General features: G+C 44.2%; 2 protein-coding genes across 33 annotated transcripts in view; one reads left to right on the top strand and one right to left on the bottom strand.

The window, feature by feature from the left end:
- The window catches only part of RIMBP2 (RIMS binding protein 2), a 286,403-nt gene extending 266,367 nt beyond the window's left edge, over positions 1-20,036 (top strand). For 16 of the 20 annotated variants that reach the window (XM_088659580.1, XM_035097548.3, XM_088659571.1 and 13 more), the window contains 6 exons: positions 1,681-1,865; positions 4,137-4,305; positions 9,769-9,872; positions 13,339-13,410; positions 15,882-16,016; positions 18,377-20,036. In XM_088659580.1, the coding sequence (XP_088515706.1) occupies positions 1,681-1,865; positions 4,137-4,305; positions 9,769-9,872; positions 13,339-13,410; positions 15,882-16,016; positions 18,377-18,568 (857 nt within the window). In that variant the 3' untranslated portion in view covers positions 18,569-20,036. Of the gene's footprint in view, positions 1-1,680; positions 1,866-4,136; positions 4,306-6,357; positions 6,424-9,768; positions 9,873-13,338; positions 13,411-15,881; positions 16,017-16,155 lie in introns of all 20 variants that reach the window. The other 4 variants (XM_088659581.1, XM_088659579.1, XM_088659584.1 and 1 more) reach the window with 3 other exon arrangements.
- A 2,002-nt stretch (positions 20,037-22,038) lies between these two features.
- The window catches only part of PIWIL1 (piwi like RNA-mediated gene silencing 1), a 57,333-nt gene continuing 56,161 nt past the window's right edge, over positions 22,039-23,210 (bottom strand). For all 13 annotated transcript variants that reach the window (XM_088659561.1, XM_088659556.1, XM_088659562.1 and 10 more), the window contains one exon: positions 22,039-22,439. In XM_088659561.1, the coding sequence (XP_088515687.1) occupies positions 22,323-22,439 (117 nt within the window). In that variant the 3' untranslated portion in view covers positions 22,039-22,322. The remainder of the gene's footprint in view (positions 22,440-23,210) is intronic.

Raw genomic sequence — 23,210 nt, 5'->3', positions numbered from 1 at the left:
CACTCACCCAGTGTGAAGCATTTTTGTATCTCTGCCTGCATATTGTTTCAGGAAGTGCCAATCAAGTAGGTTTGGTTTAAATGCAAGCTGAATCAAATACCGCCCACCCCTCCTCCGTCCACAGTGTCCCCCAGAGAACTGACAGCCGGCTAAAATGCAGGATTGCTATAGGGCAGGGGTGGCCAACTCACAAGAGACTGCGATCTACTCACAGAGTTAAAAACCGGAACCTTTTTTTGGGTTCCGGTCAAAATTGTTGAGCTTTTTTTTTAGGAAGGAAGAAGGCCCATTTTGGCGGGGTTCAGGTCAAAGTTGTTGAGTTTTTTCAGGGAGGAGGTAAAACATTGAGCTTTTTTAAGGGGAGCCACAGTTGTTCAGCTTCTTTGGGGGGACCCAATGATCTACTAGGGATCTACTGCAGACGTCCAGTGATCTACCGGTAGATCACGATCTACCTGTTGGACATGCCTGCTATAGGGTGACCATGTCCTTGTGTCTTACTTTACAGAGGACAGTCCTCTATTTGAACATGTCCACTCTTTAAGAATAATAATAATAATAATAATAATAATAATAATAATATATATATATATCCCACCCACCTGGCTGGGTTTGAAGGGCTCTCCAGTCCAAACCCACTTTCAACACAAATAAATAATGACAATGATAATTTGTATAGTTGGAAGGGGCCATGAGGGTCATCTAGTCCAACCCCCTGCAATGCAGGAATCTTTTTGCCCAGTCTGGGACTTGAACCCACGACCCCAAGATTAAGAGTCTCATGCGCCACCAACTGAGCTATAAAGCAAGTCAGGTTTAAAGTTAATAAAGAATGTATGCTAAGAAGGGAGAGCAGGGGGCAGGACACAAGGACCTCTGGGACACACGTCTCCCTCACTGTGGTGGGTTGTATTGCATTCCTATTTCACTTGCAGCCGTGATCCCCAAATTGCATCTATTCATATAAATTAGCAAGTGTAAGTTGTATGCAAAAATCTGTGTCCTCTTTTGTCCTCTTTCTCTTACTTCACGTTGCATAAATGTCCACTCTAAATTGCTTACAACACAGACATTGGGCCTCTGCTTTCGGTGCCAGTGCTTAGTGGCTAGAGCAAAAATGTTCTGCCTCTCCCATAACACCATAACCTGGGCTCGTCTAATAAAATTGCATCTGGCAGCACACTCGGGGTGTGCAAAATAAAGTACTGCCTTCATGCAGCCTTTGATTAACTTGCGGAACTCTCTGCCACAAGATGTGAGGATGACTAGTAGCTCGGATGGCTTTTAAAGGGGGAATAGACAGATTTGCGGAGGAGGGTTGGGCTACCGGTGGCTGTTAATCATGGCAGCTTAATAAATCCTTCATGTTTTGAGGTACTGTGCCTCTAAATACCAGCTGCTGAAGGCTATTTCGTTCATGCCCTGCTTGTGGCCTTCTCAGAAGCATTAAATTAGCCTTTGACAGATGGATGGTGCTGAACTAGATGGGCCTCTGTCTTGATCCAGGAGGTCCCTTCCTATGTTCTCACGTCCTCTGTCTATTTTGCACCTGAAGAACAAGTCATTTGCTGAATGAGATGGAGAGGCACCTGCATGGAGGCCTGTCAAAGATCATCTCTCAATGCTGCTCCCTGACACGTACTTGAACTTTCTCTCTGGCCTCTGGCGTTGGTTTTGCAGATGGCTACTGTAGCCGAGAGCGTCTGTCCCCGGAGATTTACGAAGAATCCGAAACTGATCCTGGTGCAGATGAGGTCTCCACGCGGATCTTCGTTGCCCTCTTCGACTACGACCCGCTGACCATGTCTCCCAATCCTGATGCGGCTGAAGAGGAGCTCCCGTTTAAAGAAGGGCAGATTATCAAGGTATGGCCTGTGAAGCACACTCATGCAGGATTGGGGCTAGAACCGGTTATGGCTGCTAGCCGTGGGGGCCAGCAGTCTGTGAGGGCTGGTGGGGCTCTGCCCTGCCAACCAGAATGTGCATTCAGCCAGCCCTCACTTGCCTGTTCTCCTAAACACAGGCAATACATGGGATGCCCTTGGCTGTCACGTTCTACCTTTTTTAAAATAAAAATAAAGTTTATTTATTCATTAAAAACATACACAATAATAGAAATGGAACAGAAAAAAACAGAAAAAACTAAAATATAAAGAAAATATAAACACAAATTAACAAGAAACTAAATTAATAATAAAATATAAACACAAATTACAAGAAGCCAAAATCCACCTTCCCCCAAAATAAATTCAAACATAAATTCAAACTAAATTAATTATAAAATATAAACACAAATATATAAATATAAACACAAATTACAATAAGCCAAAATCCACCTTCCCAAAATAAATTCAAACATACTTTTTCCAAAATAAATCACTATCCCCACCCCCCTCCACCACATTCCAACCTCTCCTACATTCTGCTTTATATCTACTTAGCTAATTGCATACCTTATTTTCCTATAATTTCCTTTTATTTTTGATTTAGTACCCTTCATATTTCTGCTATAAGATTCACTTTTTCCACTTGTTTCTTTAAATATTGTTTAAAGGAGATCCAATCTTTCCCTACTTTTTCTTCACTCAACCCCTTTGCTACCCCAACTTTAATAGCCAATTTTTGATATATTATTAATTTTGTAAGCCAATCTTCTTTGCTCGGAACTTTGTCGCTTTTCCAATTCTTTGCTATCAGGAGTATCCCAGCTACAGTTGCGTACATCAAAACACATCTATCTCCTGTCACGTTCTACCTTTGAATCACAGAATCATGGAATTGTAGAGTTGAAAGGGAGCCTGAGGGCAATCTAGTCCCACCCCCAGCAATGCAGGGAATCTCAACTGAAGCAGCCATGGCAGATGGCCACCCCATAGACTGCTTAGAAACCTCCAAGGAAGGAAGGTCCACCACTTTCTAGGGGAGTCCGTCCCACTGTCAAACACCTCTTACAGAATTTCCTTTGGTCTCTGTGTTAACCACTGTTAAGGACTAGAAATAGTTGGCTCTGCCAAGAGGTTGAGGGAACTTTTTCTCATATGTGGTGGACTTGTAAAAGGGTAAAAGAATATTGGGAAATGATCCATAATGAATTGGGGGGGGGAATGTTTAAAAGGATTTCCCCCCCAAAACCCGGAGTCCTTTCTGTTGGGGATAATTCAGGCTGAAATTCCCAGGTGTCAAAAGAAAGGTTATTTATGTATGCCACTACTACGGCCCATGTTTTGTTAGCCCAAAAATGGAAAACGATTGAGGTTCCAACTAAAGAAGAGTGGCAACTTAAGCTGACAGAATTTGTGCAGCTTGCAGACTTAACATATCAAATAAGAGAACAAGAAGAACATACGTTTAGAGAAGATTGGAACGTGTTTATTTAATATATGGGAAATGACTGTGTACAGTTGAAAATGCTGGCAGCATTGAGATAAATTCAACAGTGTAAATAAGTTATGATGGTTGTAATAATGGAATACTGAATGGTATAGTTTCTGTAAAATATGCAGGGATTTATGATATGTAAAATGAACTGTGGAAAGAGAAGAAGGGAAGTCATTGATATCTTAAGGATGTACAGTATAAATGAGTACTTTGAATTGTAAAACAGTCACCTGCTGTTTGGGCTCCCTGCTTTCCACTCCACCAGTCCCACTGGCCAGTCCTTTGAAGGCAAGCAGACCACCAGCAAATGGTGCCAGAGCCAGCCGATTCTAGTTGTGGAACTCCCTCCCCACTGTACAGCTTCTGGAGCAGGCATCCCCAAACTTTGGCCCTCCAGATATTTTGGACTACAATTCCCATCTTCCCCAACCACTGGTCCTGTTAGCTAGGGATCATGGGAGTTGTAGGCCAAAACATCTGGAGGGCCGCAGTTTAGGGATGCCTGTTCTGGAGAATGCTGAAGACGCCTTCCCAGCTGGCTGGGAATAATAATAATAATAAAGCATCGATAAAACATCAAACATTAAAAACTTCTCTAAACAGGGCTGCCTTCAGATGTCTTCTAAAAGTCAGATAGTTGTTTATTTCCTTGATAAACAAATAACAAACAAACAACTTTTAAACTTCAGAAATGCCTAACTGTTTGGTCAAACTGAGTAAGTCATTTGTTTGTTTTCTCGTCCCTGATTTAACATCAGGTGTATGGCGATAAAGACGTTGATGGATTTTACCGGGGGGAAACCTGCACGAGGCTGGGCCTTATTCCTTGCAATATGGTCTCTGAAATCCAAGCCGACGACGAAGCTATGATGGAGCAGCTTCTGAAGCAAGGGTTCCTCCCTCTGAACACCCCTGTGGAGAAAATAGGTAAGGGAGCCCGCCTGTGGCTGTCATCACACCATTGGGGCTCTGCCTGCAACAGTTGTAGATATGCTCCCCAGTTCAGCAGTAGGCCTGCAGTCAAGTAGGATAAATCTGCCCAGAATTAGATTACTGCATAAGCCAAGGGTAGGGAACCTCTCAACCCTGGGAGGTCCTGGGGGCCAAGGCCAAAGTGGGCAGGGCAGCAAATGCATAGCTGCCAAGTACCCCGTTTTCCCCAGGAAACCCCCCGTTTTTACTTACCTTTTCCCGGTGGTCCCCCGTATCACTTCGTCTGTTTTTCTCCATTATTTTCTCCTGCCGGCGGCCATTTTTTTTCTTTCTGATTTGCCCTTCTATGGGCACCAAAAATGGCTGCCGCTGGCTTCAAAAGTCGCATTTACGCATGTCCGGAAGTGCATAGACGCGACTTCCGGTGTCGGCGGCGGCCATTTTTGGTGTCCATAGATGGGCGGGGCGACGCCGGAAGTTGTGTCGACGCACTTCCTGACATGCGTACAAGCGACTTTCGAAGCCGGCGGCGGCCATTTTTGGTGTCCATAGAAGGGCAAAGCGACACCGGAAGTTACGTCGACGCAACTTCCGGTGTCACATGGCTGCCGGTCCTGGATTCTGCAGTCCGGGACTTGGAAGGTAAGCAAATGCCTATTTGGCCTTTGCACAGTAGACTGGTTTCTGCACGCACATCTCGCTATCCGGAGAAGTGCTAGGCATTACCCAGAGTTCAAGGACACATTCTAGCCAGGCAAAAACACTTTGGGTGCCAAGGAGGGCCTGTGAGAAGTGTGGCCTGGGGTGGGTGGCTGTGGCAGGAGGAGACTACCGAGTTCCAGATAGAGAGACCTGGGGGGCTGGCCTTTGGCCCTTGGCCTTGAGGCTCCACACTCCTGGTGAATACAAATAAGGGCTAACAAAACTCCAATAGAAATGTTTGTTCCCCCCACTGAGACCTTTAAAACACAAACACTGCCAACAATTCATCAGTCCAAAGAAAAGAAGTTGATCTTCCGAATGGTTACAGCCTACATGGTGTGTTCTGGACTGCTGGTTGGTCTGGGTGGTCACCCCTCTTGTTGTTTCCGCCGGAGACCCCTGCCTGCAGCTCTGAATCATGGCCGGAATCGCACAATATTCTGGACCAGGCAGGTCACCGTTGTGTGAAGGAAACTGAAGTAGCCTTCAGAACAAGTTAAGATTCAACAAGTAGAGAGGCAAAGGGCCAAAATAGATGTAATGTTAATTGCTTGGTGACGTGCACATTCTTCAGTTATGTGGGACAGCCTGAGCTGTCTCGGGACTATGGGGAGGTTTAACTCTCTGCCCCCCCCTCCGCACTGCACCCTCCCCAAGGGGCACCCAAAGGAGCTTTCCTTGGAAGACAAACAACAGCTTCCATCTATTTTTGTCAGCAGAGGGGGAAAGAAGCTGGCTGCACACATTTAAAGCACCTGACCTCCCCCAAAGAATCCCGGGAACTGTAGTTTACTCCTCACTGGGATACATTCCCAGCACCCTTGGCAAACTACAGTTCCCAAAGTTCCTTCTGGCAGGAGGGCAAGCAGGAAATGTGCATCAAATGCATTGGTTCGCTGCAGCTGCTTATTTAGAAAACAAAAAAATGTGTGCCTTCCATGCAGCTAATGTTGTGGCTAGGTTGGCCAAGAACCTTGCGTTTTTGTTGTTTTAAGGGAAGTATAATGATTTAACCCCTTTGGCCTGAAAGGGGTTTGGGGAGGTGGGTTGGAATCTGATTTTGATCCTCGATTGTTCATGTTGGGGTCTCCTTTGACCCTGAGGATGTGGAAAAGCAAGCAAACCCCTTAACCAGGCTGGATTACACATGGCTGGCACCACTCTCAGTGCAACAGTGGCTCTGTGATAAAGACAAACACATGGGGTGGTTAAAATGAACTCAGGAGAGGCGCTGCATTGCCACCCATCTGGTCTCGATCCTTGAAAGTCCACATTTGGAAAGTGCCACGCTTCCTTCTTAACAGCTTCATATCTTCTCTTCTTTTGTTTGTTCTTTTCCTGAAGTCAACTGCAACCGTTTCAAAGAGAGCTCACACTCTGCACACCGCAGGTCCAGAAAGTCCAAAAGAGGTCTGTGCTTAAAACCAACCAACTAACTAACCAACCAACCAACCAACCCCCAACCCAACAACCTGATTCAAGCTGTTGACGAAGCAAAGTGCTTTGAGCTGGCTTGTTTGATACTCCTTTTAGACATCCCATCAGATACTGGCAGCAGAAAGGGTGTTCCTCACCTGTAAAAATGTGAGCATTCATTAGGTGCCTCTGGTCTGGTCATTGTGCAGCTCTGCTGGCTACTTTTAAGAGTTCTGAGTTAGAATCTTTTGCCCAACATGGGGCTCAAACCCACAACCCTGAGATTAAGAGCCTCGTGGAGAATGGAGTTCCACAGAGCTTTTCTGCTGCACCCGCTCTGCCCCTAGGGGTTGGGTACACTCAAAGCTGGGCAGCAGAAGGTTTTGTTGTTCTGCTGCTGCTAAAGCCTCCCTTACCGAGGCTGTTTCTGCTATGACGGTGAGATGGACTCAAGGGAGTGCTGCCTCTTCCATTTCCATTGCCCAAGGCAGCTGCCTCACCCTGCATCATGGGCTCTGGCATGAAAATCAATTATTTGGTCTTGGAAGCAATTCTCCAGTGGTCTAGGGGGTGAGGAAGTTTGGGAGCTACTGGCCTAGAATATCCCCCCCCCCACAGAATTCCACAGTAGAATCAATGAATTGTAGAGCTGGAAGGGACCTCACGAGTCACCTACCAACCAACCAACCCACCCCCCCTGCAATGCAGGAATCACAACTATAGGGTCCCTGGCAGGTGGCCAGGCCACCTGTGCTTTAAAGAAGCCTCTGGTGAAGGGAAGTACAGCACCTTCCAAGGTTGACCGGTCTTCCTCAGACCTGTTAATGTTGGTAAGGACTCCCTGGTGATAGAAAATGTGGAGTTCTTGCTGTACGACTATGGAGATGTTGGGTGGAGGGCAAGGAGGGCAAATAAAGCCCTGAAACTACCTCCTTGTCACTGCCAGAGAAGGCCTTGTACATTTTCACCAAGCACTGGTCACATCCACAAACCTAAGGACTAGACTTTTTTTCTTTAAGTAAATGAAAATTAAGATTTCCTAGAATGAAAGAAAATAAATAAATAAGTGGTTTCCAAACATGAATATCTGGAATACACACAGCCCTGGGGAAAGTCTCGAGGCCTACCTAGCAGGTTAATCCCATGTACCCCCGCCAGAATCATAAGGTATAACCACCAGGATCCGTAGAACTGTGTAGGGTGGTTTTGTTGTGTGTTGTCAAGGGACTGCTGATGAAAGCAACACGAGGTATATGCCACCTGTGGCTTCATGGAACTACTTTCATTCTCCTTTTGGATCCTGGTCTGCATCTTCAAGGGAGGCAGCTCTTTCAAGAGCAGGGGTCAACACAAGATGTGATGAGAAAAGGAGTCTTTAAACTCGCAAACCCTCTCCTTCATTTGAGCATCCTCTCCCCCCCCCCAGTCCCTATTTCCCCGCATCCTTTGCACAGCTGAGACTGGTTATTTTTCTCCATCGTTCATGAAAGTGCTACAACCAGCACCTCGTACCAGCTGAAATAGTGGTTCAGCTCCAGGGGAAAACAGCCTGACCTCTTTTTTGTGCATCTTTAAAAGGGATCTGGTGCCTCTTAAAAAGGCTGTTCAAATATGTTTCGGGCTGCCTTGACATCTGCAGGGACCAGTTGCTAGTCAAGCCTGAGTCCCAACACAACCAAGATTTCAGCTTCTTTCCAACTGTGACTTGAGTCTCCTCCAAAGAAATGCCAGCTCCCAGGTGGTGTGGTGCGATGCTATACATTCCTTTCTTTCTTACAAAAAAGTGTACCAATCCCAGACGTTCCTCATCCTCCAGGTGTTCTTGGTCCATCCGATGTGGAGTCCCTGTCCCAAGTTCCCTTGCATCAGTTTTCATACTGTTCCCCACTAACTCTGCTCCAAAGCATCCTTCATGAGATACCGATGCTAAACAAGCATGGTTTTCCTTTGCCAGATCCATCAGTTTTAAGGACCATGCCCCATTCATGTCGTTTGGAAGGCCATTCCAGAACTTCCCCTGAGAAATGTTTAATGTTGGTGTCTAAACATTGCGGCTCTTGCTCAAACCACGTTTCCTCTTGTCGCTCATTGAGAAAATGTGTGTATTTCTGGTGTAAATAATGTTTGTTTCTGTTACTGCTGAGAGTGGCATGAAAGGTCTTGATGGAGCCTTCTTTCTTCTACCATGCAAAGGTGTTAATTGGATCTATTTGCAGAGGCTTAAATCAAGATGAACTTAGAGCCCTGCCTTTTAGCTTCAGTTTAGCCATAGTTTCCCACCACCATTGGTGCACCCATGAACCACTTGTGGTTCTTTCCAATTCTTGAAGACTACAAGCATATGTTGTTAGCTGCTATATGAGGGGCGCATGGGCGTACCCAGCATGGGGCAGGGGGTGCAGCTGCCCCCCTAGAAGCAAAAAAGGGAGAGCACAGCATGACAGGCAGGGACGCTGCCAGCTGTGCTCTGCCTCAGCCTGCTCGGCTGAAGCGAAACGGCAGCAGTGGCAGCGCTGCCTCCCTCGAGGGAAATCTGAACCTGGACCTGGGCTAACTTCAGCCCACACTCCTTAAAGTCACAGCGAGCACAGCACAGAAAGTGGTGCCCCACAATGCTCTGCGGCACTTCATTTGAATTGAAGGAATGTAGACTGAAGTTAGCCCAGGTCCAGGTTTCTCTAGACGGAGGCAGCTTCGCTGCTGCTGCCTCGTTGGCTGGAAACAGCCCCCTCCCCTCTGGGGTGTGTGGGTGTTGACCACACCTCCTGGGGGATCCCGGCCACATCATCGCCAGCCAGCCAATCAGGTGGGTGGAGGCGTGGCTGGCGTGCCCCCCTTACTTTTGATCCTGGGTACGCCCATGGAGGGGCATCTTCCTGGCCACTATGAAAACAGGATCCTGATATAGACTAGCCACTGGCCTGATCCAGCAGGGCTCTTCTTGTGTTCCTATGTTATTTCTACCTTCTGTTGCTAAGTCAGGAGAGCAGTCCATTGGGCAGAAGTGGTTTGGATACAGATGAAACCAAGGCCCCTAACCAGCTTTTGCTAACCGTGTGCCCTCCAGAGGCTTTGGACTACAACTCCCAAAAAGGCCATGAGGGCACCAGGTTGGCAAAGGCTGGCCTGAACAGTACTATAAAAAGGCAAAGACAACCTCAGAGTTAGAAACTGTACCTATTAGCCCTGCTCAGGGTTTCGTTGTGTCCATTTTAAAACCAGTGACTTGCTAGCGAACAAGGTCTCAAGTGGGGTTGCTCCCTTGTTTATGTCACAGTTGCACAGTGACATATATTTCTAAGTAACTGTGATAGATTCTCCTCCCTTTGGCTGGAACAGAAAGGAACAGGCGGAGCGGCCGTCAGCCTGCAGCATCGACCAGGAGAATGGTGGCCCTATATGACTACGATCCAAGGGAGAGCTCTCCTAATGTTGATGTGGAGGTACGCATTGAAGCAAACCAAAACCCTTCCTTCTAACCTGATTGATACATGGATACAGAAAGAATTAAATCCTTTTGAGGGGGCGGGTAGCCAGCTTGGTGTCAGGGACTAGCTGGACACAGAAGAGTGGTGGCTGGGTGCTGAGAAGCGGAGGTAGAGACTGACTTGGAAGAAAGGATCAGTGATCTGGGAAGACCTGTAACAACTGGGAGACAAGAGTCAGACGCAGGAGGGGCTGCAGTATTGGACAGTGAAGAGTCAAGGGCTTCCACACTTCCCCCTCCTGTGCCTACCTCTCCTGCTCCTGTGTCTCCCAGGACCAGGAGAGGAATGAAAGCAGGAGGAGCAGAAGAAACAGGTTGCATGTAGGCGCAGTCTCCATGTGCTTGCACGCAAACATGTAAGCCCGAGGTTGGGGCCTCCCTGTTGTGCCCACCCAGGAGTAGCTGAGACACGTAGGACTGCTAGACATGCCTTTTCCTAACTTGTAAGTGTACGTTTGACAATAAAGAGTTTGTTCCTCACTCTGGACATTGCTTGCCTGACCGCACTTTGACACTTAGTGCCTTCCAGATGTTGCTGGAATTCAGTACCCATCATCCATGACCACTGTGTATCGTGGTTGAGACTGATGGCAGTTGTGGCGTAAAACAAGTGGAGGGCACCACATTGACTACCACAGATTCCGGGGCTGGGGGCTGGTTTGTGCCTTCCCTGGTGAGAACTGCAGTCCAAAATAATCATGGCACTTACACGGGAGACCAGTGGTCCTCCAGGTGCTGTTAAACTCCAGTTCTCAGCCCTAGCCAGCCTTGCCAGTCGTCAGAAGCAGGGATGGGGGAGAAATCAGATTCAGTTCACATTTGAAGCCAAGCCAATCAAATTTGCATTTCCCACTATGAGAACTGCAGCAACACAGCCCTCCTTCAAAATTTGCACCCGCCCAAATTGCGTGGTGCAGTTCTCCAGCTAACCAACTGGTTACAAATTGCATAAATTTGGGGGTGGGGGACATTGGGAAAAAGATGGTAACTGCATTTTACTAGGGAAAACTCTCATTTTTAAAGAGAAATTTGCGCTGAAATGCTGAATAATTTTCATGATTTTTTTTTTAAAAAAACCCAAAACCAACCTCAGATTGCTTCAAAAAAAAAGTGTTCAGAACTGAACTTAAGATTTTTTTAAAAGGAACTTGCTTCTATTAAAATGAATTCCCACCCAAAATACTTCCTTACGACCAGGTATAGCATAAGCAGTGCCAGATTTATGTACTGTACAGTGGTACCTCTACTTACGAATAACTCTACTTACGAATGGAGCTCCGTCCGCCATCTTGGATGCGGTTTTTTCTACTTACAAATTTTTAGATAGGGTTGCTTCGACTACGAATTTTTTCTCCCAATGCATTCCTATGGGATTCGACTTACAATTTTTTTCTACTTACAAATGTGCGTTCGGAACGCATTAAATTCGTAAGCAGAGGTACCACTGTATAAGCTAAAGAAGCTATAGCTTAGGATCCCACTCTCTTGGCCTCCCCCCAAAAAAATAAAGGGGAAAAAACTGGATGTACATTTCCAAAATATAAAATCATAAACAAATAAAATAAAACCTACATTCAGCAACAGTGGCATATGGCTTTAGATACCTAATAGATCCAAAATTTACTATAGCATACCTGTATATTCAACAGAAAAATCAGTGAGAATTTGTTGTTGACAAACGACAGCTGGGCATATAAAGGGCCCCCATTACCTTCAGTAGCTTAGCAGGGGTGTCCAAAGTTTTTTCAAAGAGGTCCAGATATGATGAAGTGAACATGCATGAGGGCCGACCAACATTGTTGACTTTTTTTAGTTGAGCTATTTTACGCCATGAAATAAACTGCCACAGGGGCCGGATTCCGGATTAAACCAACCGGCGGGCCGGATTAGGCTCCCGAAACAGACTTTGGGCATGCCTGTCTCAGAGACTCATCAAACCTAAATCCAGCCCTGAGCGTAAGGCATAGACTTCAGCAGGTTTCAGATCGGGGACTCGCCTGCAACATCACCTCACACCATGGGGCCAGCTGTTAATGTCTTGCCAAAAACATGAAGATAGATTTGGTACACCAGCATGAGAAAAACTCCCCCTTAGAATTTCTTCTTCTACACAGACCTTAAAATTAAAGGAGCTCCTGCCATTGCATCTCATCTGCTCCCTTCTTTCTCTTTCCCCTCTTTTCTTTAAAAGTATACTAAACAGAAAAGGGAAAGATGGAACCTGGGGTTTTCTGCCTGCAACGCAGATGCTGTGCTACTGAGCTCTATCCCATGTCTGTTCTGACATTCCTCCTCCTCATGCGTATATGTGCTTGCTAGTTCAGGGTTGCACTTTGTGCGTTTGATGACGTGAAACTCTGGCCTGCAGCAGCCCACACCATAACAAACCTTAGTTTTTAAAGGAACCCCAAGACTTGTCCTGTTGTTTGCTGCATTAAAGGGAAAGGGAAAGGGACCCCTGACCATTAGGTCCAGTCATGACCGACTCTGGGGTTGCGCGCTCATCTCGCGTTATTGGCCGAGGGAGCTGGCGTATAGCTTCCAGGTCATGTGGCCAGCAGGACAAAGCAGCTTCTGGCAAACCAGAGCAGCACATGGAAACGCCGTTTACCTTCCCGCTATAGCGATTCCTATTTATCTACTTGCATTTTGACGTGCTTTCGAACTGCTAGATTGGCAGGAGCTGGGACCAAGCAACGGGAGCTCACTCCGTCACAGGGATTCGAACCGCCGACCTTCTGATCAGCAAGCCCTAGGCTCAGTGGTTTAACCACAGCGCCACCTGGGTCCCGTTTATTGGTGAGGTGACTATATCTCCTGCTGCAGAAGAAGATATACAGAAGTCTATTTACATTAGTCTATTTACATTAGTCTAATGTATATCTTCTGCAGCAGGAGATATAGTCACCTCACCAATAATAAACAGAGGTGCTGCTAGATAGCCATCACATATTATTATTGTTGTTGTTGTTGTTGTTGTTATTCCGCCCTATGCCCGGAGGTTTCAGGGCGGTTCACATAAAAAGATCACAGTATATAAAATAAAAATAAAAGCAATAACCCAATAATACTCCCCCCCCCCAAAGAGCCACGTTTTAAAAGGGTATGGGATGTTGATCAGGTCAACCAAAGGCCTGGTTAAAAAGGAACGTTTTTGCCTGGCACCTAAAGGTGTATAAGAAGGCACCAGGCGAACTTCTCTGGGGGGAGCACTCCGCAAACGGGGAGCCACTGCAGAGAAGGCCTGTTCTCATCATGCCACCCTCCGAACCTCTCGATGAGGCACACAAAGTAGGGCCTCAGAAGATGATCTCAAGGTCCGGGTAGGCTCATATGGAAAGAGGCGGTCCTTGACGGAGTGTCAAAAACTGAACCCCGCTTTGCAAAACCTGGTGATGCTGTCCTTTATTCTCTTTCCACAGGCTGAGCTAACATTTTGTACAGGAGACATTATAACAGTCATGGGAGAAATTGATGAAGATGGCTTTTATTATGTAAGTGTCCTGTTGATATTTCTTTCCGCTACTCTGTTCCAGTTGCAGTATTGAGCCCGTTCATTGGCGGGCAAACCCTCTTCCACTCAGGGTGTTGCAAACCAAGAACAGCCTTTTTCTTTTTCTTTTCAAGAGTGCCCTTGGAACCAGAACACCTCCCTTGCCTTTGTATGCACCAGCAAGAGCAGACTAGTTAGGCTCTTTTTCCAGTCAAAGCCCCTGATACAAAAACAAGAACACACACACACACACACACACACACCCAAAAAAACAAGCTACAGTTCAAATCCAGCAGGAACTCGTAGAAAAGAGCGGAAACAGCCGCAAATACCAGAGGACAGCAAACACACCTGATCAGTCAGGTCCAATAAAATAGCCAAGTTTCAACCTGGTGCCCTGAATGACCAGACTTTCAGGGCTTGCTTGAGATGCCTCCTTGGGGGAAGGCATCCCACATGGCGGATCCCAGAACTAGAGAAGGCCCTGCTTCTTAGATCTGTGTCTCGGTTCCCTGGGCTTCCCCAGGGTTTGTTTCCTTTGGAATGAGGCAGAGCAGAGACCATGTTGTCTCTAGGTTATGTGGTTCATTTACACGTATATACAACCTGAGCCTATGATGGAGAGGTTCACATCAGCACCCCAAAAAGCTCGCTTCTCCCAGAGCCCGCAGCCTTGGATTCAAACAGAAATCAATCATGGCGCTCATACCTGCCAAGTCCCTGCCTGAAAAATAAGGGATCTGACCGGAAGTAGCGCTGCCGCCATTTTGGAACTGGGCGGAGCATGCTCAGAAGCGACTTTCGATGCTGCTCTGCCCTGTTCCAAAATGGCCGCCGCACCAGAAGTCATGCTGCAGCCATTTTGGAACTGGGCAGAGCAGCATCAAAAGTCGCTTCTGAGCATGCTCCGCCCAGTTCCAAAATGGCCACCGCGCCAGAATAAACTGGGGAAAAACAAAAAAAATCCATTTTTTCGGCTGGGAACAGCTGGAAAAATGGGGGTTTCCCGGGGAATACGGGAGACTTGGCAGCTATGATGGCGCTGTGTCTTGCTTCCCAGCTTGCTGCTTTGCTTCCAGCTCACATCAACTCTCCACTGTCCTTTTTAACTATCCTAGTTGAGGCAACCACCCATTCGTCCTCTGGCACAGGTCGACTTCCTTTGTTCCCTTCATGGCCCATTACCAGGAAACTGGCTTGGTTGTTTCAGGAATTTGAATCCTTGAGTCAAGGAAGTGACTTTGCTGGATCCAGGAATTAGAAGGATCTCAGTATATACACAACCCTGAATTTGGAGGTGCACACTGAGCAAGGTCTGATATTTACACACACGGGGATACATATCCTGGAGTAGCTTCAAGGTAGAGTAGCAAACTAGTGAATCAGTCACGGTACTTCAGTAATCCACCCATTTGATCATCTGCCGCATTTAACTTTCTACATTATTTCCCTTTTCATATGGATCTTCTGCGATTCACTGTGGTTTGCTCATCAGTGAGAAAGTAGTGTTAATGCCTCACATGGCTCTGAAAACCTTGATCCTAACTAAGGTTTGCTAGTTTATCACTGGGGAAATCAAGGAAAAAGAAGGGAAGCAGAAACACTCCATCCCAGCTGCTCATTACAATTTGAAATTAGGGCTGGAAGGGAAAGTAGGTTTGGTTTGTTTTCATATAATTCACAGTTCCTGAAACCACCCACGAATCAAAACAACAACTTCAAATTTTGCCACGCTAACCAAATGAATGAATATCTTGTTGTGGCTGCTTTAGCTGAGATTCCTGCATTGCAGGGGGTTGGACTAGATGACCCTTGGGTCCCTTCCAACTTTTAAGGTTCTATAGAAATAAAAATGCATGTATGAGCAAAGATGCTCATAAAACGCAAAAAAAGGGGAAGTATTGCAAGAATGGCATACTAAACTGCTGCTGGATTTTCATGAGGACTTTTAAAAAAAGCAAACCAATGTAGAAGTGTGGAGAACTGGGCTTAAGACTGGGGGAAAGTGGAAACCGAAAAGGTCAGATTCATGTATCCCTACTTGTAACAATCGATACCTACCTTTCCTTGCTTCTCGCTCGCTCCCATTACATTTCCCTTTTGGTCTGTGTCTTTGAACTTGTAAGCCTGCCTGTCTGTCAGCTATTTTGGATACAGGTAGGTAGCCGTGTTGGTCTGAGTCGAAGCAAAATAAAAAAATTCCTTCAGTAGCACCTTAAAGACCAACTAAGTTTATATTTTGGTATGAGCTTTCGTGTGCATGCACACTTCTTCAGATACACCTGAAGATGTATCTGAAGAAGTGTGCATGCACACGAAAGCTCATACCAAAATACAAACTTAGTTGGTCTTTAAGGTGCTACTGAAGCTATTTTGGAAACCACTTTTGGAATTTGTGGCTATTTTTTTGCAAGGAAGATTTCTTTAAGTAAATATGGATTATCACTTCCCACCTCACCACTTACATTCCAGGGTGAACTTAATGGCCAGAAGGGTTTGGTTCCTTCAAACTTTCTTGAAGAAGTGCCTGATGATGTAGACGTCTACTTGTCTGATGCCCCAGCACGATATGCTCAAGATACGCCAATACGTACAAAAGCAAAAAGGGTAAGCAAGCATTGAAAAACAAAAAACACATTTATTCTTTTTTGGTTTTGTTTCCTTCCCCACCCCCCATATTTCATATCAGATTTAGTTATGAGTGTCATCTTGTCAACATTTTTTAAATCCATTTTTTTGTTTTTAGGACATGCTGCTGGGGAAAATGCCAATAAACACAGAAATAACTTGTTCTTCCACTAGTGTGTATAATAGTGTCATGAGCATTTAGCTGCGAACCATTCGTTTTGTGTTTGGTTCATTGCAATGCAAGCTTAGCTTTTCAAGCATTTTTCTGCCTTGCAATTATTAAACAGCTGCAGAATATAGGTATGCTATAGTGTTAAATGGAACACAGAACAAGGGGTTGGGGGGGGGAGGGACATGCTCCAGCAAGCTTGCGTAGACCATAAACTCAAACCATTCAAAGTCCTCACCCCGACCCCGCTGCCAGCAAGTATCCCACAAAGGTGCTCATCTCTGAATATTCATGTGTAGTATCTCACTTCTGTCTTCTTTCATCACTGCAGTTTTTATATATTATATTTTGTGTATATTTTTATTTCTTTGCTCATCTGCTTGGGAACAGAAGAAGAGTGTTCATTTCACACCTTAAAAAAAGGCAATGTAGCCTTCACGTAAGTGAGCAACTGAAGATACCAGTAAAAATATCAATTCAAGCTAGCAGGCATTATCTAATGCAGCCGTCTTAGCACCTAAATGTGCAGAGAGAGAAATATGTCTCCAAAACCATTAGCCCTGGTTGGTTGCAGACTTTCCTTCTATGTATTTTTCTTTTTCTTTGAAATAAAACCTCAACTTCTAGCATCTATATAGTCATAAAAATGTCAACAGAATTGACTTGTCTCACTGTTTTCTTCCTCCTTGTATTCAGGGCTCATGTTCGTAAAAAAAAGTTTTAACATTTGGAACATATTTCTTACTGGACGTATTGTTTGTTTGCATAAAAAAGTGTTCCTAGTGTCTAATTCCAAAGAGAAGCTGCATATTGCATTGTTAGCCAATCTGGGAGGAAAGCCCCCCCACCTCCAGGAGAGGGAGGGGGGGTAAAAGCACAACAGACCCACCCTTGAGTAAGTGTAAGACTGTAAGCAGATCAGTATGGTAGATCAAAAGAAAGGGGTATGGTTGTATCTGAGAACACATTAACCTCAAATATCTGCTTAAACTGTTTGCCTTAAAAGTTCCTCTGCTGGTCAATGATATACCCAAAGTCTGCCTATGGCAGTATCTTCTCCAGTCATCATTTAATAAATAATAATAATGCAAACTCTCCAATAGCACAGTCCGACACCCATGTTTGCAAAGCACTCGGCGGCTCTTTGGTTTATCAATGCAATAACAGTTGACATAGACATGCAGCTCAAACCCATGAATGAATGCATTAGAGCTCAATATATATATATGGTATCTTCAGGTGTAAGTTGGGGGTGCTTCTACGAAGTGGTTCTTTTTTGTTTTCTTCATTAGACAAAGACCTTGATTTGAGATCAAAGCAAGCTTGCGACCTCTTTTCTTCCATTTCAGTTCCGTTCATTAAACTGAGCCCGATTTAGATTTTCTGGATACAGTAGGGACCACCCAAGTGTCATAGCTGCCAGAAAGAATTGGTGGCCAGCATTAAGCAAGCACTGCGACTGGTGTGGTCACTCACAATAGTTTTCACTCTCGAATGACTTTCATACATATCAATGCACTTTGTGCAATGAAGTATTCATTCCCTGTACCAGCCATTTTACAAGCAATCCTATTGTATACAAAGTGTGCATTACTACCATTGAAGGTCGCGAAGCTTTCTTTGATTATGATTAAGGTTCATTTTAGCTTTTTTTCTTTCAACCAGTGTGCCATCTTACTAAAATATGTATATACAGTATTGCTTTTCTTTTAAAAGTGTCCAATGGACCTCAAAAATTAAAAAAGGGGGGGGGGAAGCCTCTGATTATATTATCTCCACAATTGGCGATTCCCTGTGGAAACTGGCTGGTGTATATATAGAACTTGGCATTTGTAGTACTCAGTTCAATTTTCTCATGTGCTCAGGGTCACCCAGAGTACCGCAATGTGAAAAGGCAATTTTAATTTTGGCCAAAATCCAGTTCCGAGTCACCTGGTTAAAATAAGCAGTACTATTTATTTTACCAAAAACAAAACAAAACCCACAAATTTAAGCCTTCAGCTGTATATGCTGTTTTTCTCACTACTTTGGTAAATTAGCTAAATCTGTTGTGTGGCATACTTTAAAGAAAAAAAATGGATTGTCCAAAAAAAAAAAACTAACAAAAAATGTTACCAACTTTCTTGTTGTTTGGCTTTCATTCAGTAAACTGTAACAATGTACCTACTAGGTTCCTCCTGAGAATACAGGTACATCACCAAGGAGAGCACCATCCCCCACAGTCCATCTCCATACGGGGTCACCTACGTCATCTGTGGGTTCTGGTAGTCCCGGGCGAGGCAGGGAACTGTCCTCGAAAAAGAAAAAGGGGCTGATTTCCAAAGGGAAGAAACTTCTGAAAAAGCTTGGTGCAGTGAAATGATTTCGTGTTCATCTGGACAACCTATAAAGCTTCAGATCTATGTATTTTTTTTATTAACAACAAAATAAAATGATTAAAAACTTCAAAAAAACAAACAAACTAGGGCTTTCATGACTATTCTGAACCTCTTTCTATAGAGAACCTGGCCATTTCCTAGCACATTCCGACATCAGCAGAAACATCTCTGACTGGTTTGGTGTCAAGTTCCTTAAATCAGATGGCAAGGAAGGGAGGGGGAGAAAAACAAACAAACCAGCGTGGCATTCTTACTAAAAAAGCAGTGTTGCCAACATGCATTTTTAAATAACTATAAAAGGGAAGACTGAAGGGATTGAGGAACATCATGAGAACCAACATCTTATGACAAGGCAACTCTCTTCCAGCTAACAACTTTGGATACATTTTGGTACGTTACCCTCCCTTAAAGTGGAGAAAGAAAATCTTGGTTCTTTGATCCCTCTTCTGCCATTTACCCACAACTTTACAAATAAATGGTCTTGAAACTCCTAGTTTATTCCGCCTTGATGTTTGCCTTATTAATGCACAAATGATTTGTACTGTCTAAACTATACAGCGTATACTTTGTATGTACTGTGTATTCAACTGTCTTTCCATCCTTCACCGAGACATTGGTAATTTTAAAAGATCAAGTAATTGGTGTTGCAGACTCCGTTCAATGTCCAATGTAATTCCTGGGAGTCTGAAAGTGTTGTGCAAAGATGCATTCTTAAACATCTGTACGAGTTCTGCTAGTCAACCTCTCAAGTACATTAAAAGCCAGATTTACTGCATTACAAATATTCAGAGAATGCACAGTCAAGCCATTTTAAATATATATATATTTCTGTAGGTCCTGGCACCAGTAAAGGTTTTGGTATTCCAACAGCCAGATAATTTTTCTAAAAAAAAAAAAGTATCTTGCAATGCGGTTGAGATGGACACCATTTTTTTGGTACTGATCTCAGAAGTATGCTAGACACAAAAGTGAGGAAGTACTACAATGAGAAAGTTGTGTTATTCACTGACCATCGCCAGCAAGAAGTTACTAAAACAGATAAAGAGTGCTACGTTTGCCACTACATACTATGTCCTAATATTGGTATTGCGGTTTGGGAGGTGGAAAAAAGATTTTAAAAAGCCCTATGTAGTTGATGGCAGGCATATTTGGCTGTTACTCTTTTGTAACTTGTCCATTTGTAAATTCTTTTTACTGTTTATACATAATTTTCAGACTGCCTTTCTTTTTGTAATTGATGGAAGGTTTATAATATGATGATCAAAGCTTTTCCCCATTGTGTCTTCAAAGAAATATAATGTAAATTCCTGTAAAATAATCTAGTGTGCTAGATTTATGAAATTAAAAGAAAAATACTGGCCTAAATTTGTGGTAAAGTATTGTGTGGGCGTGTGCATGTGTACAGTTGTTCATGTGTAAAATATTTTATATAAATAAATTTGATATTTTGTAGGTTTGTCTTTGTTGCCTCTTTATTGACAAAGTTAGGAAGGGGTCAAGCTCTTCAAGGATTCAGAAACTCCAAAGAGCCCAGTCTGTCTTCTAATATACCCTCCAGCAATGCATAGCCATCCTTTTTTAGAACATCAAGAGCAGGCATAGGCAAACTTGGCCCTCCAGCTGTTTTGGGACTACAACTCCCATCATCCCTAGCTAACAGGACCAGTGGTCAGGGATGATGGGAAATGTATTCTCAAAAATACCTGGAGGGCCGAATTTGCCTATGCCTGATCAAGAGATTTCGGTTTAAGACAGATTGCCATGCACCCCAGCCCTCTTAAGCAGTACTGGCCCTTTATGCCTCCCCCATCATGAATGAAATCACTCAAGTCTCTCAAGAATCAATTTTCAGTCTTTCTGGAAGGAGGAAGCCTGGATGCATGTGTATACATACATCCAATGAACAAACAGTCAGGTAAGTAATTCCCACCCATCAAGGGCTGGGGGACCATTTTCCTCCACACATATTTACTGTCCTCCAACTGCAGGCATTCTAAACAGACATTAAACATGAAGGTAAAATAGACGTAATCAATGCCCACAAGCTAAGCCAGTTGCTGCTGTTTGTTGGCTGGCTGAAACAGCAGAAATAAATCAATTGAACTAAATGGTGCTTACTACAGAGTAGACATGCATTATTTTACTTTGACCTTGCTGTTGACAATTTCCACTGTGTGTACAGATGTGCATACCCAACATTTAACTTGGGAAAGCACTTTATGCAAATGAAGACATGAAAGCATTCAATATTTCAAGTGAGTGTCAATGGCCCTCTACAATCCTCACTGGTGTTTACCAAAATTTTACTTTTTCTCCATACCAGATGTCAACTTTTCTTGCATCCTTTCCCCCCACCCCACTCCTGCAGTTAGGCTGCATACAGATTTGCAGTGCAACTTGACACAAACCTCCTCAGAAATAAACCCCCTGGAACAAGGTGGTCCAACACTGAGCCCACAAGGCCTTTTGGTGGCACCTGGCAGGGCAGGGAACTGGAAGTGGCTCCTGGGGTGCTTTCCCAGATTTGGAAAGGAGGTGCGAGGGCTCTAGGACTGTGTCTTTCTCAAAGCCCGTCAAGTGCTGACCAGGTTTTGAGGTGTCCTTTGGCTTGGTGCCCAGTGTGGGAGACCCAGTTGTGCTGCCCTAAAGGTCAAGGGCCTGCCTGGGGGCCAGGGAAGGTGAATCAGTGGGATAGGGAGAAGCAGCAGAGATATGGGGCCATCTGGGTAGGTAGGTAGTGTGCAAAAACCTGCCTAGTGGGGAAGAACAAACATGCTCCTGGTTTTAGATGGACATAGGCCTCTTTAAATCTCCCCCTTGCCAAAGATCTCACACTTGCCCCACGATTCCTCGGTTCTTCCTCATTGCCGGGCTCTGCATCTACCGATTTGTCAGGGACTCGCCCTGAGTTTGTGCAGTAAATTTAACAAATATTAGTACTATTAATTGTATATTTATATATAATTAAATAACATAACCATAATGCAAACACTTTAACAATATGGCATGCAGGTTCTGTGTCAAAGTATTGGTTGTGGCCCACTTGGTCTGAGGCTGGACCCCCCTGCCCAGCTACAATTTGGTAGGCTATATCTATTCTGGAGGGGGCTCTTTTGCCTACAAATCTCACTCATTTCTGTGAAAAAGAATAGTTATAGCTGCAGTTACATCAAAAGATTTTAATATTTTCCATTATATATGTAAATGGGGAAGAACAGAACTTTTGTTTGCCCAATCTGACTTGCTATTTGGATGTAAATTGGATATGTTAAAACCAGAATGGCTCCAAAACAGGTTGGACGGCTTCCCAACACTACACATACAAGGAAAATCTTGTGCCCACTACATATTTTAATTGACCCCAAATATTTAATGAAGAAACAATTGAGTACTTAAGTCTTCTATTTAAGCTTACTGTGTCCACTCATTCTCTGGGATGAAAAGTACCAATAAATTCAGATTAATGTGCTAACAGTTTATTGAAATGGAAATATATGGTTCTTTAGCAAGAACGATGTTCAAAAAACCAAGTACACTTTATCAAACAAAACATTAACAACTAAAAATTCATCTTGCTGAAGTCACAAGAAATAGCTTGACATAATACTAAGTGAAACAGCATAGCATGATGAAACAAGCGTTTTTTTAAGCTCCACATTCAAGACTTCTCTAAAGGGGAGAAAAATGTCTACGATACAAGTTGTCTTCCCATACTGTTCTTCATCCTCTCCTGTAAGATCACAAGTAATACAGATTCTCTGACAGCGACAAGTTAGGTTCCCTGTGTATGCTCTGACCCACAAGGAAAGCCAGCTTGTGGGCATATTGGCAGGGAGCAGGAACTCTAATAACCCCCTATGGAGAAAACACACACATTACAGGAGGCAGGTACAGCAAGCTGGTGCCCTCCTCTTAGGCACATCACAAACTGAAAGTTGCACTTTCAAAGGACAAATATGATTAAGAGACAGGGACAATTATCATTAAAATGTACATCTCAAATTCAGCTTAGCTGCCTCCTCCATTCCTCCTTGATAGAAATCTACCCAGAAATCTCCTTTCTGCTGCCCTCACCAACAGAAGTTAAAAATCAACAAGAATCTAAATATTCTATTGAGAATGTGGCAGAGGGGTGGTGCCAAGTTTCTCCTGTCTCCTCTCAAAAGAATGACTGGAGAACTGTTTTACTTTCAAACAGCCTTCTTAATGAGAAATGTCATTTGGCCCCAACTGGAGAAATGCAGTTTGATCCCAATGGATTTATGCTCATGGCTACAATGTACTACTGATGCTGGGTAATATGATTTTGTGATGGCCCTTGTGTGAGGTTCTGCAAATAAACAGATTTTAATACATTCTCATTAGTGGCATTCAATCGATCAAAGCCACCCATAACAGGATTTCTGAGCTAGTTTGTGTGTCACAATAAGCTAGTCTTAAACTACATCTTAGCCATCAATGTATCTCTGACGTGCTAAGCAGGTCCCAATGCAGCTTCTCTTGGTTTATTTCTGGCTTACTGTTCAGTCTGAAACAAACCGTGGTCTGGGTTCAGACTAGATTATAAGACCCATTTGAGCGGCACTGGGTGGGAGGAACAGAACGGAATGCAGCCACATGCATGAT

This window comes from Zootoca vivipara, chromosome 16, assembly GCF_965207765.1.
Source record: "Zootoca vivipara chromosome 16, rZooViv2.hap1.1, whole genome shotgun sequence".
Taxonomy (NCBI): domain Eukaryota; kingdom Metazoa; phylum Chordata; class Lepidosauria; order Squamata; family Lacertidae; genus Zootoca; species Zootoca vivipara.
This window is presented reverse-complemented; position numbering and strand designations above follow the sequence as displayed.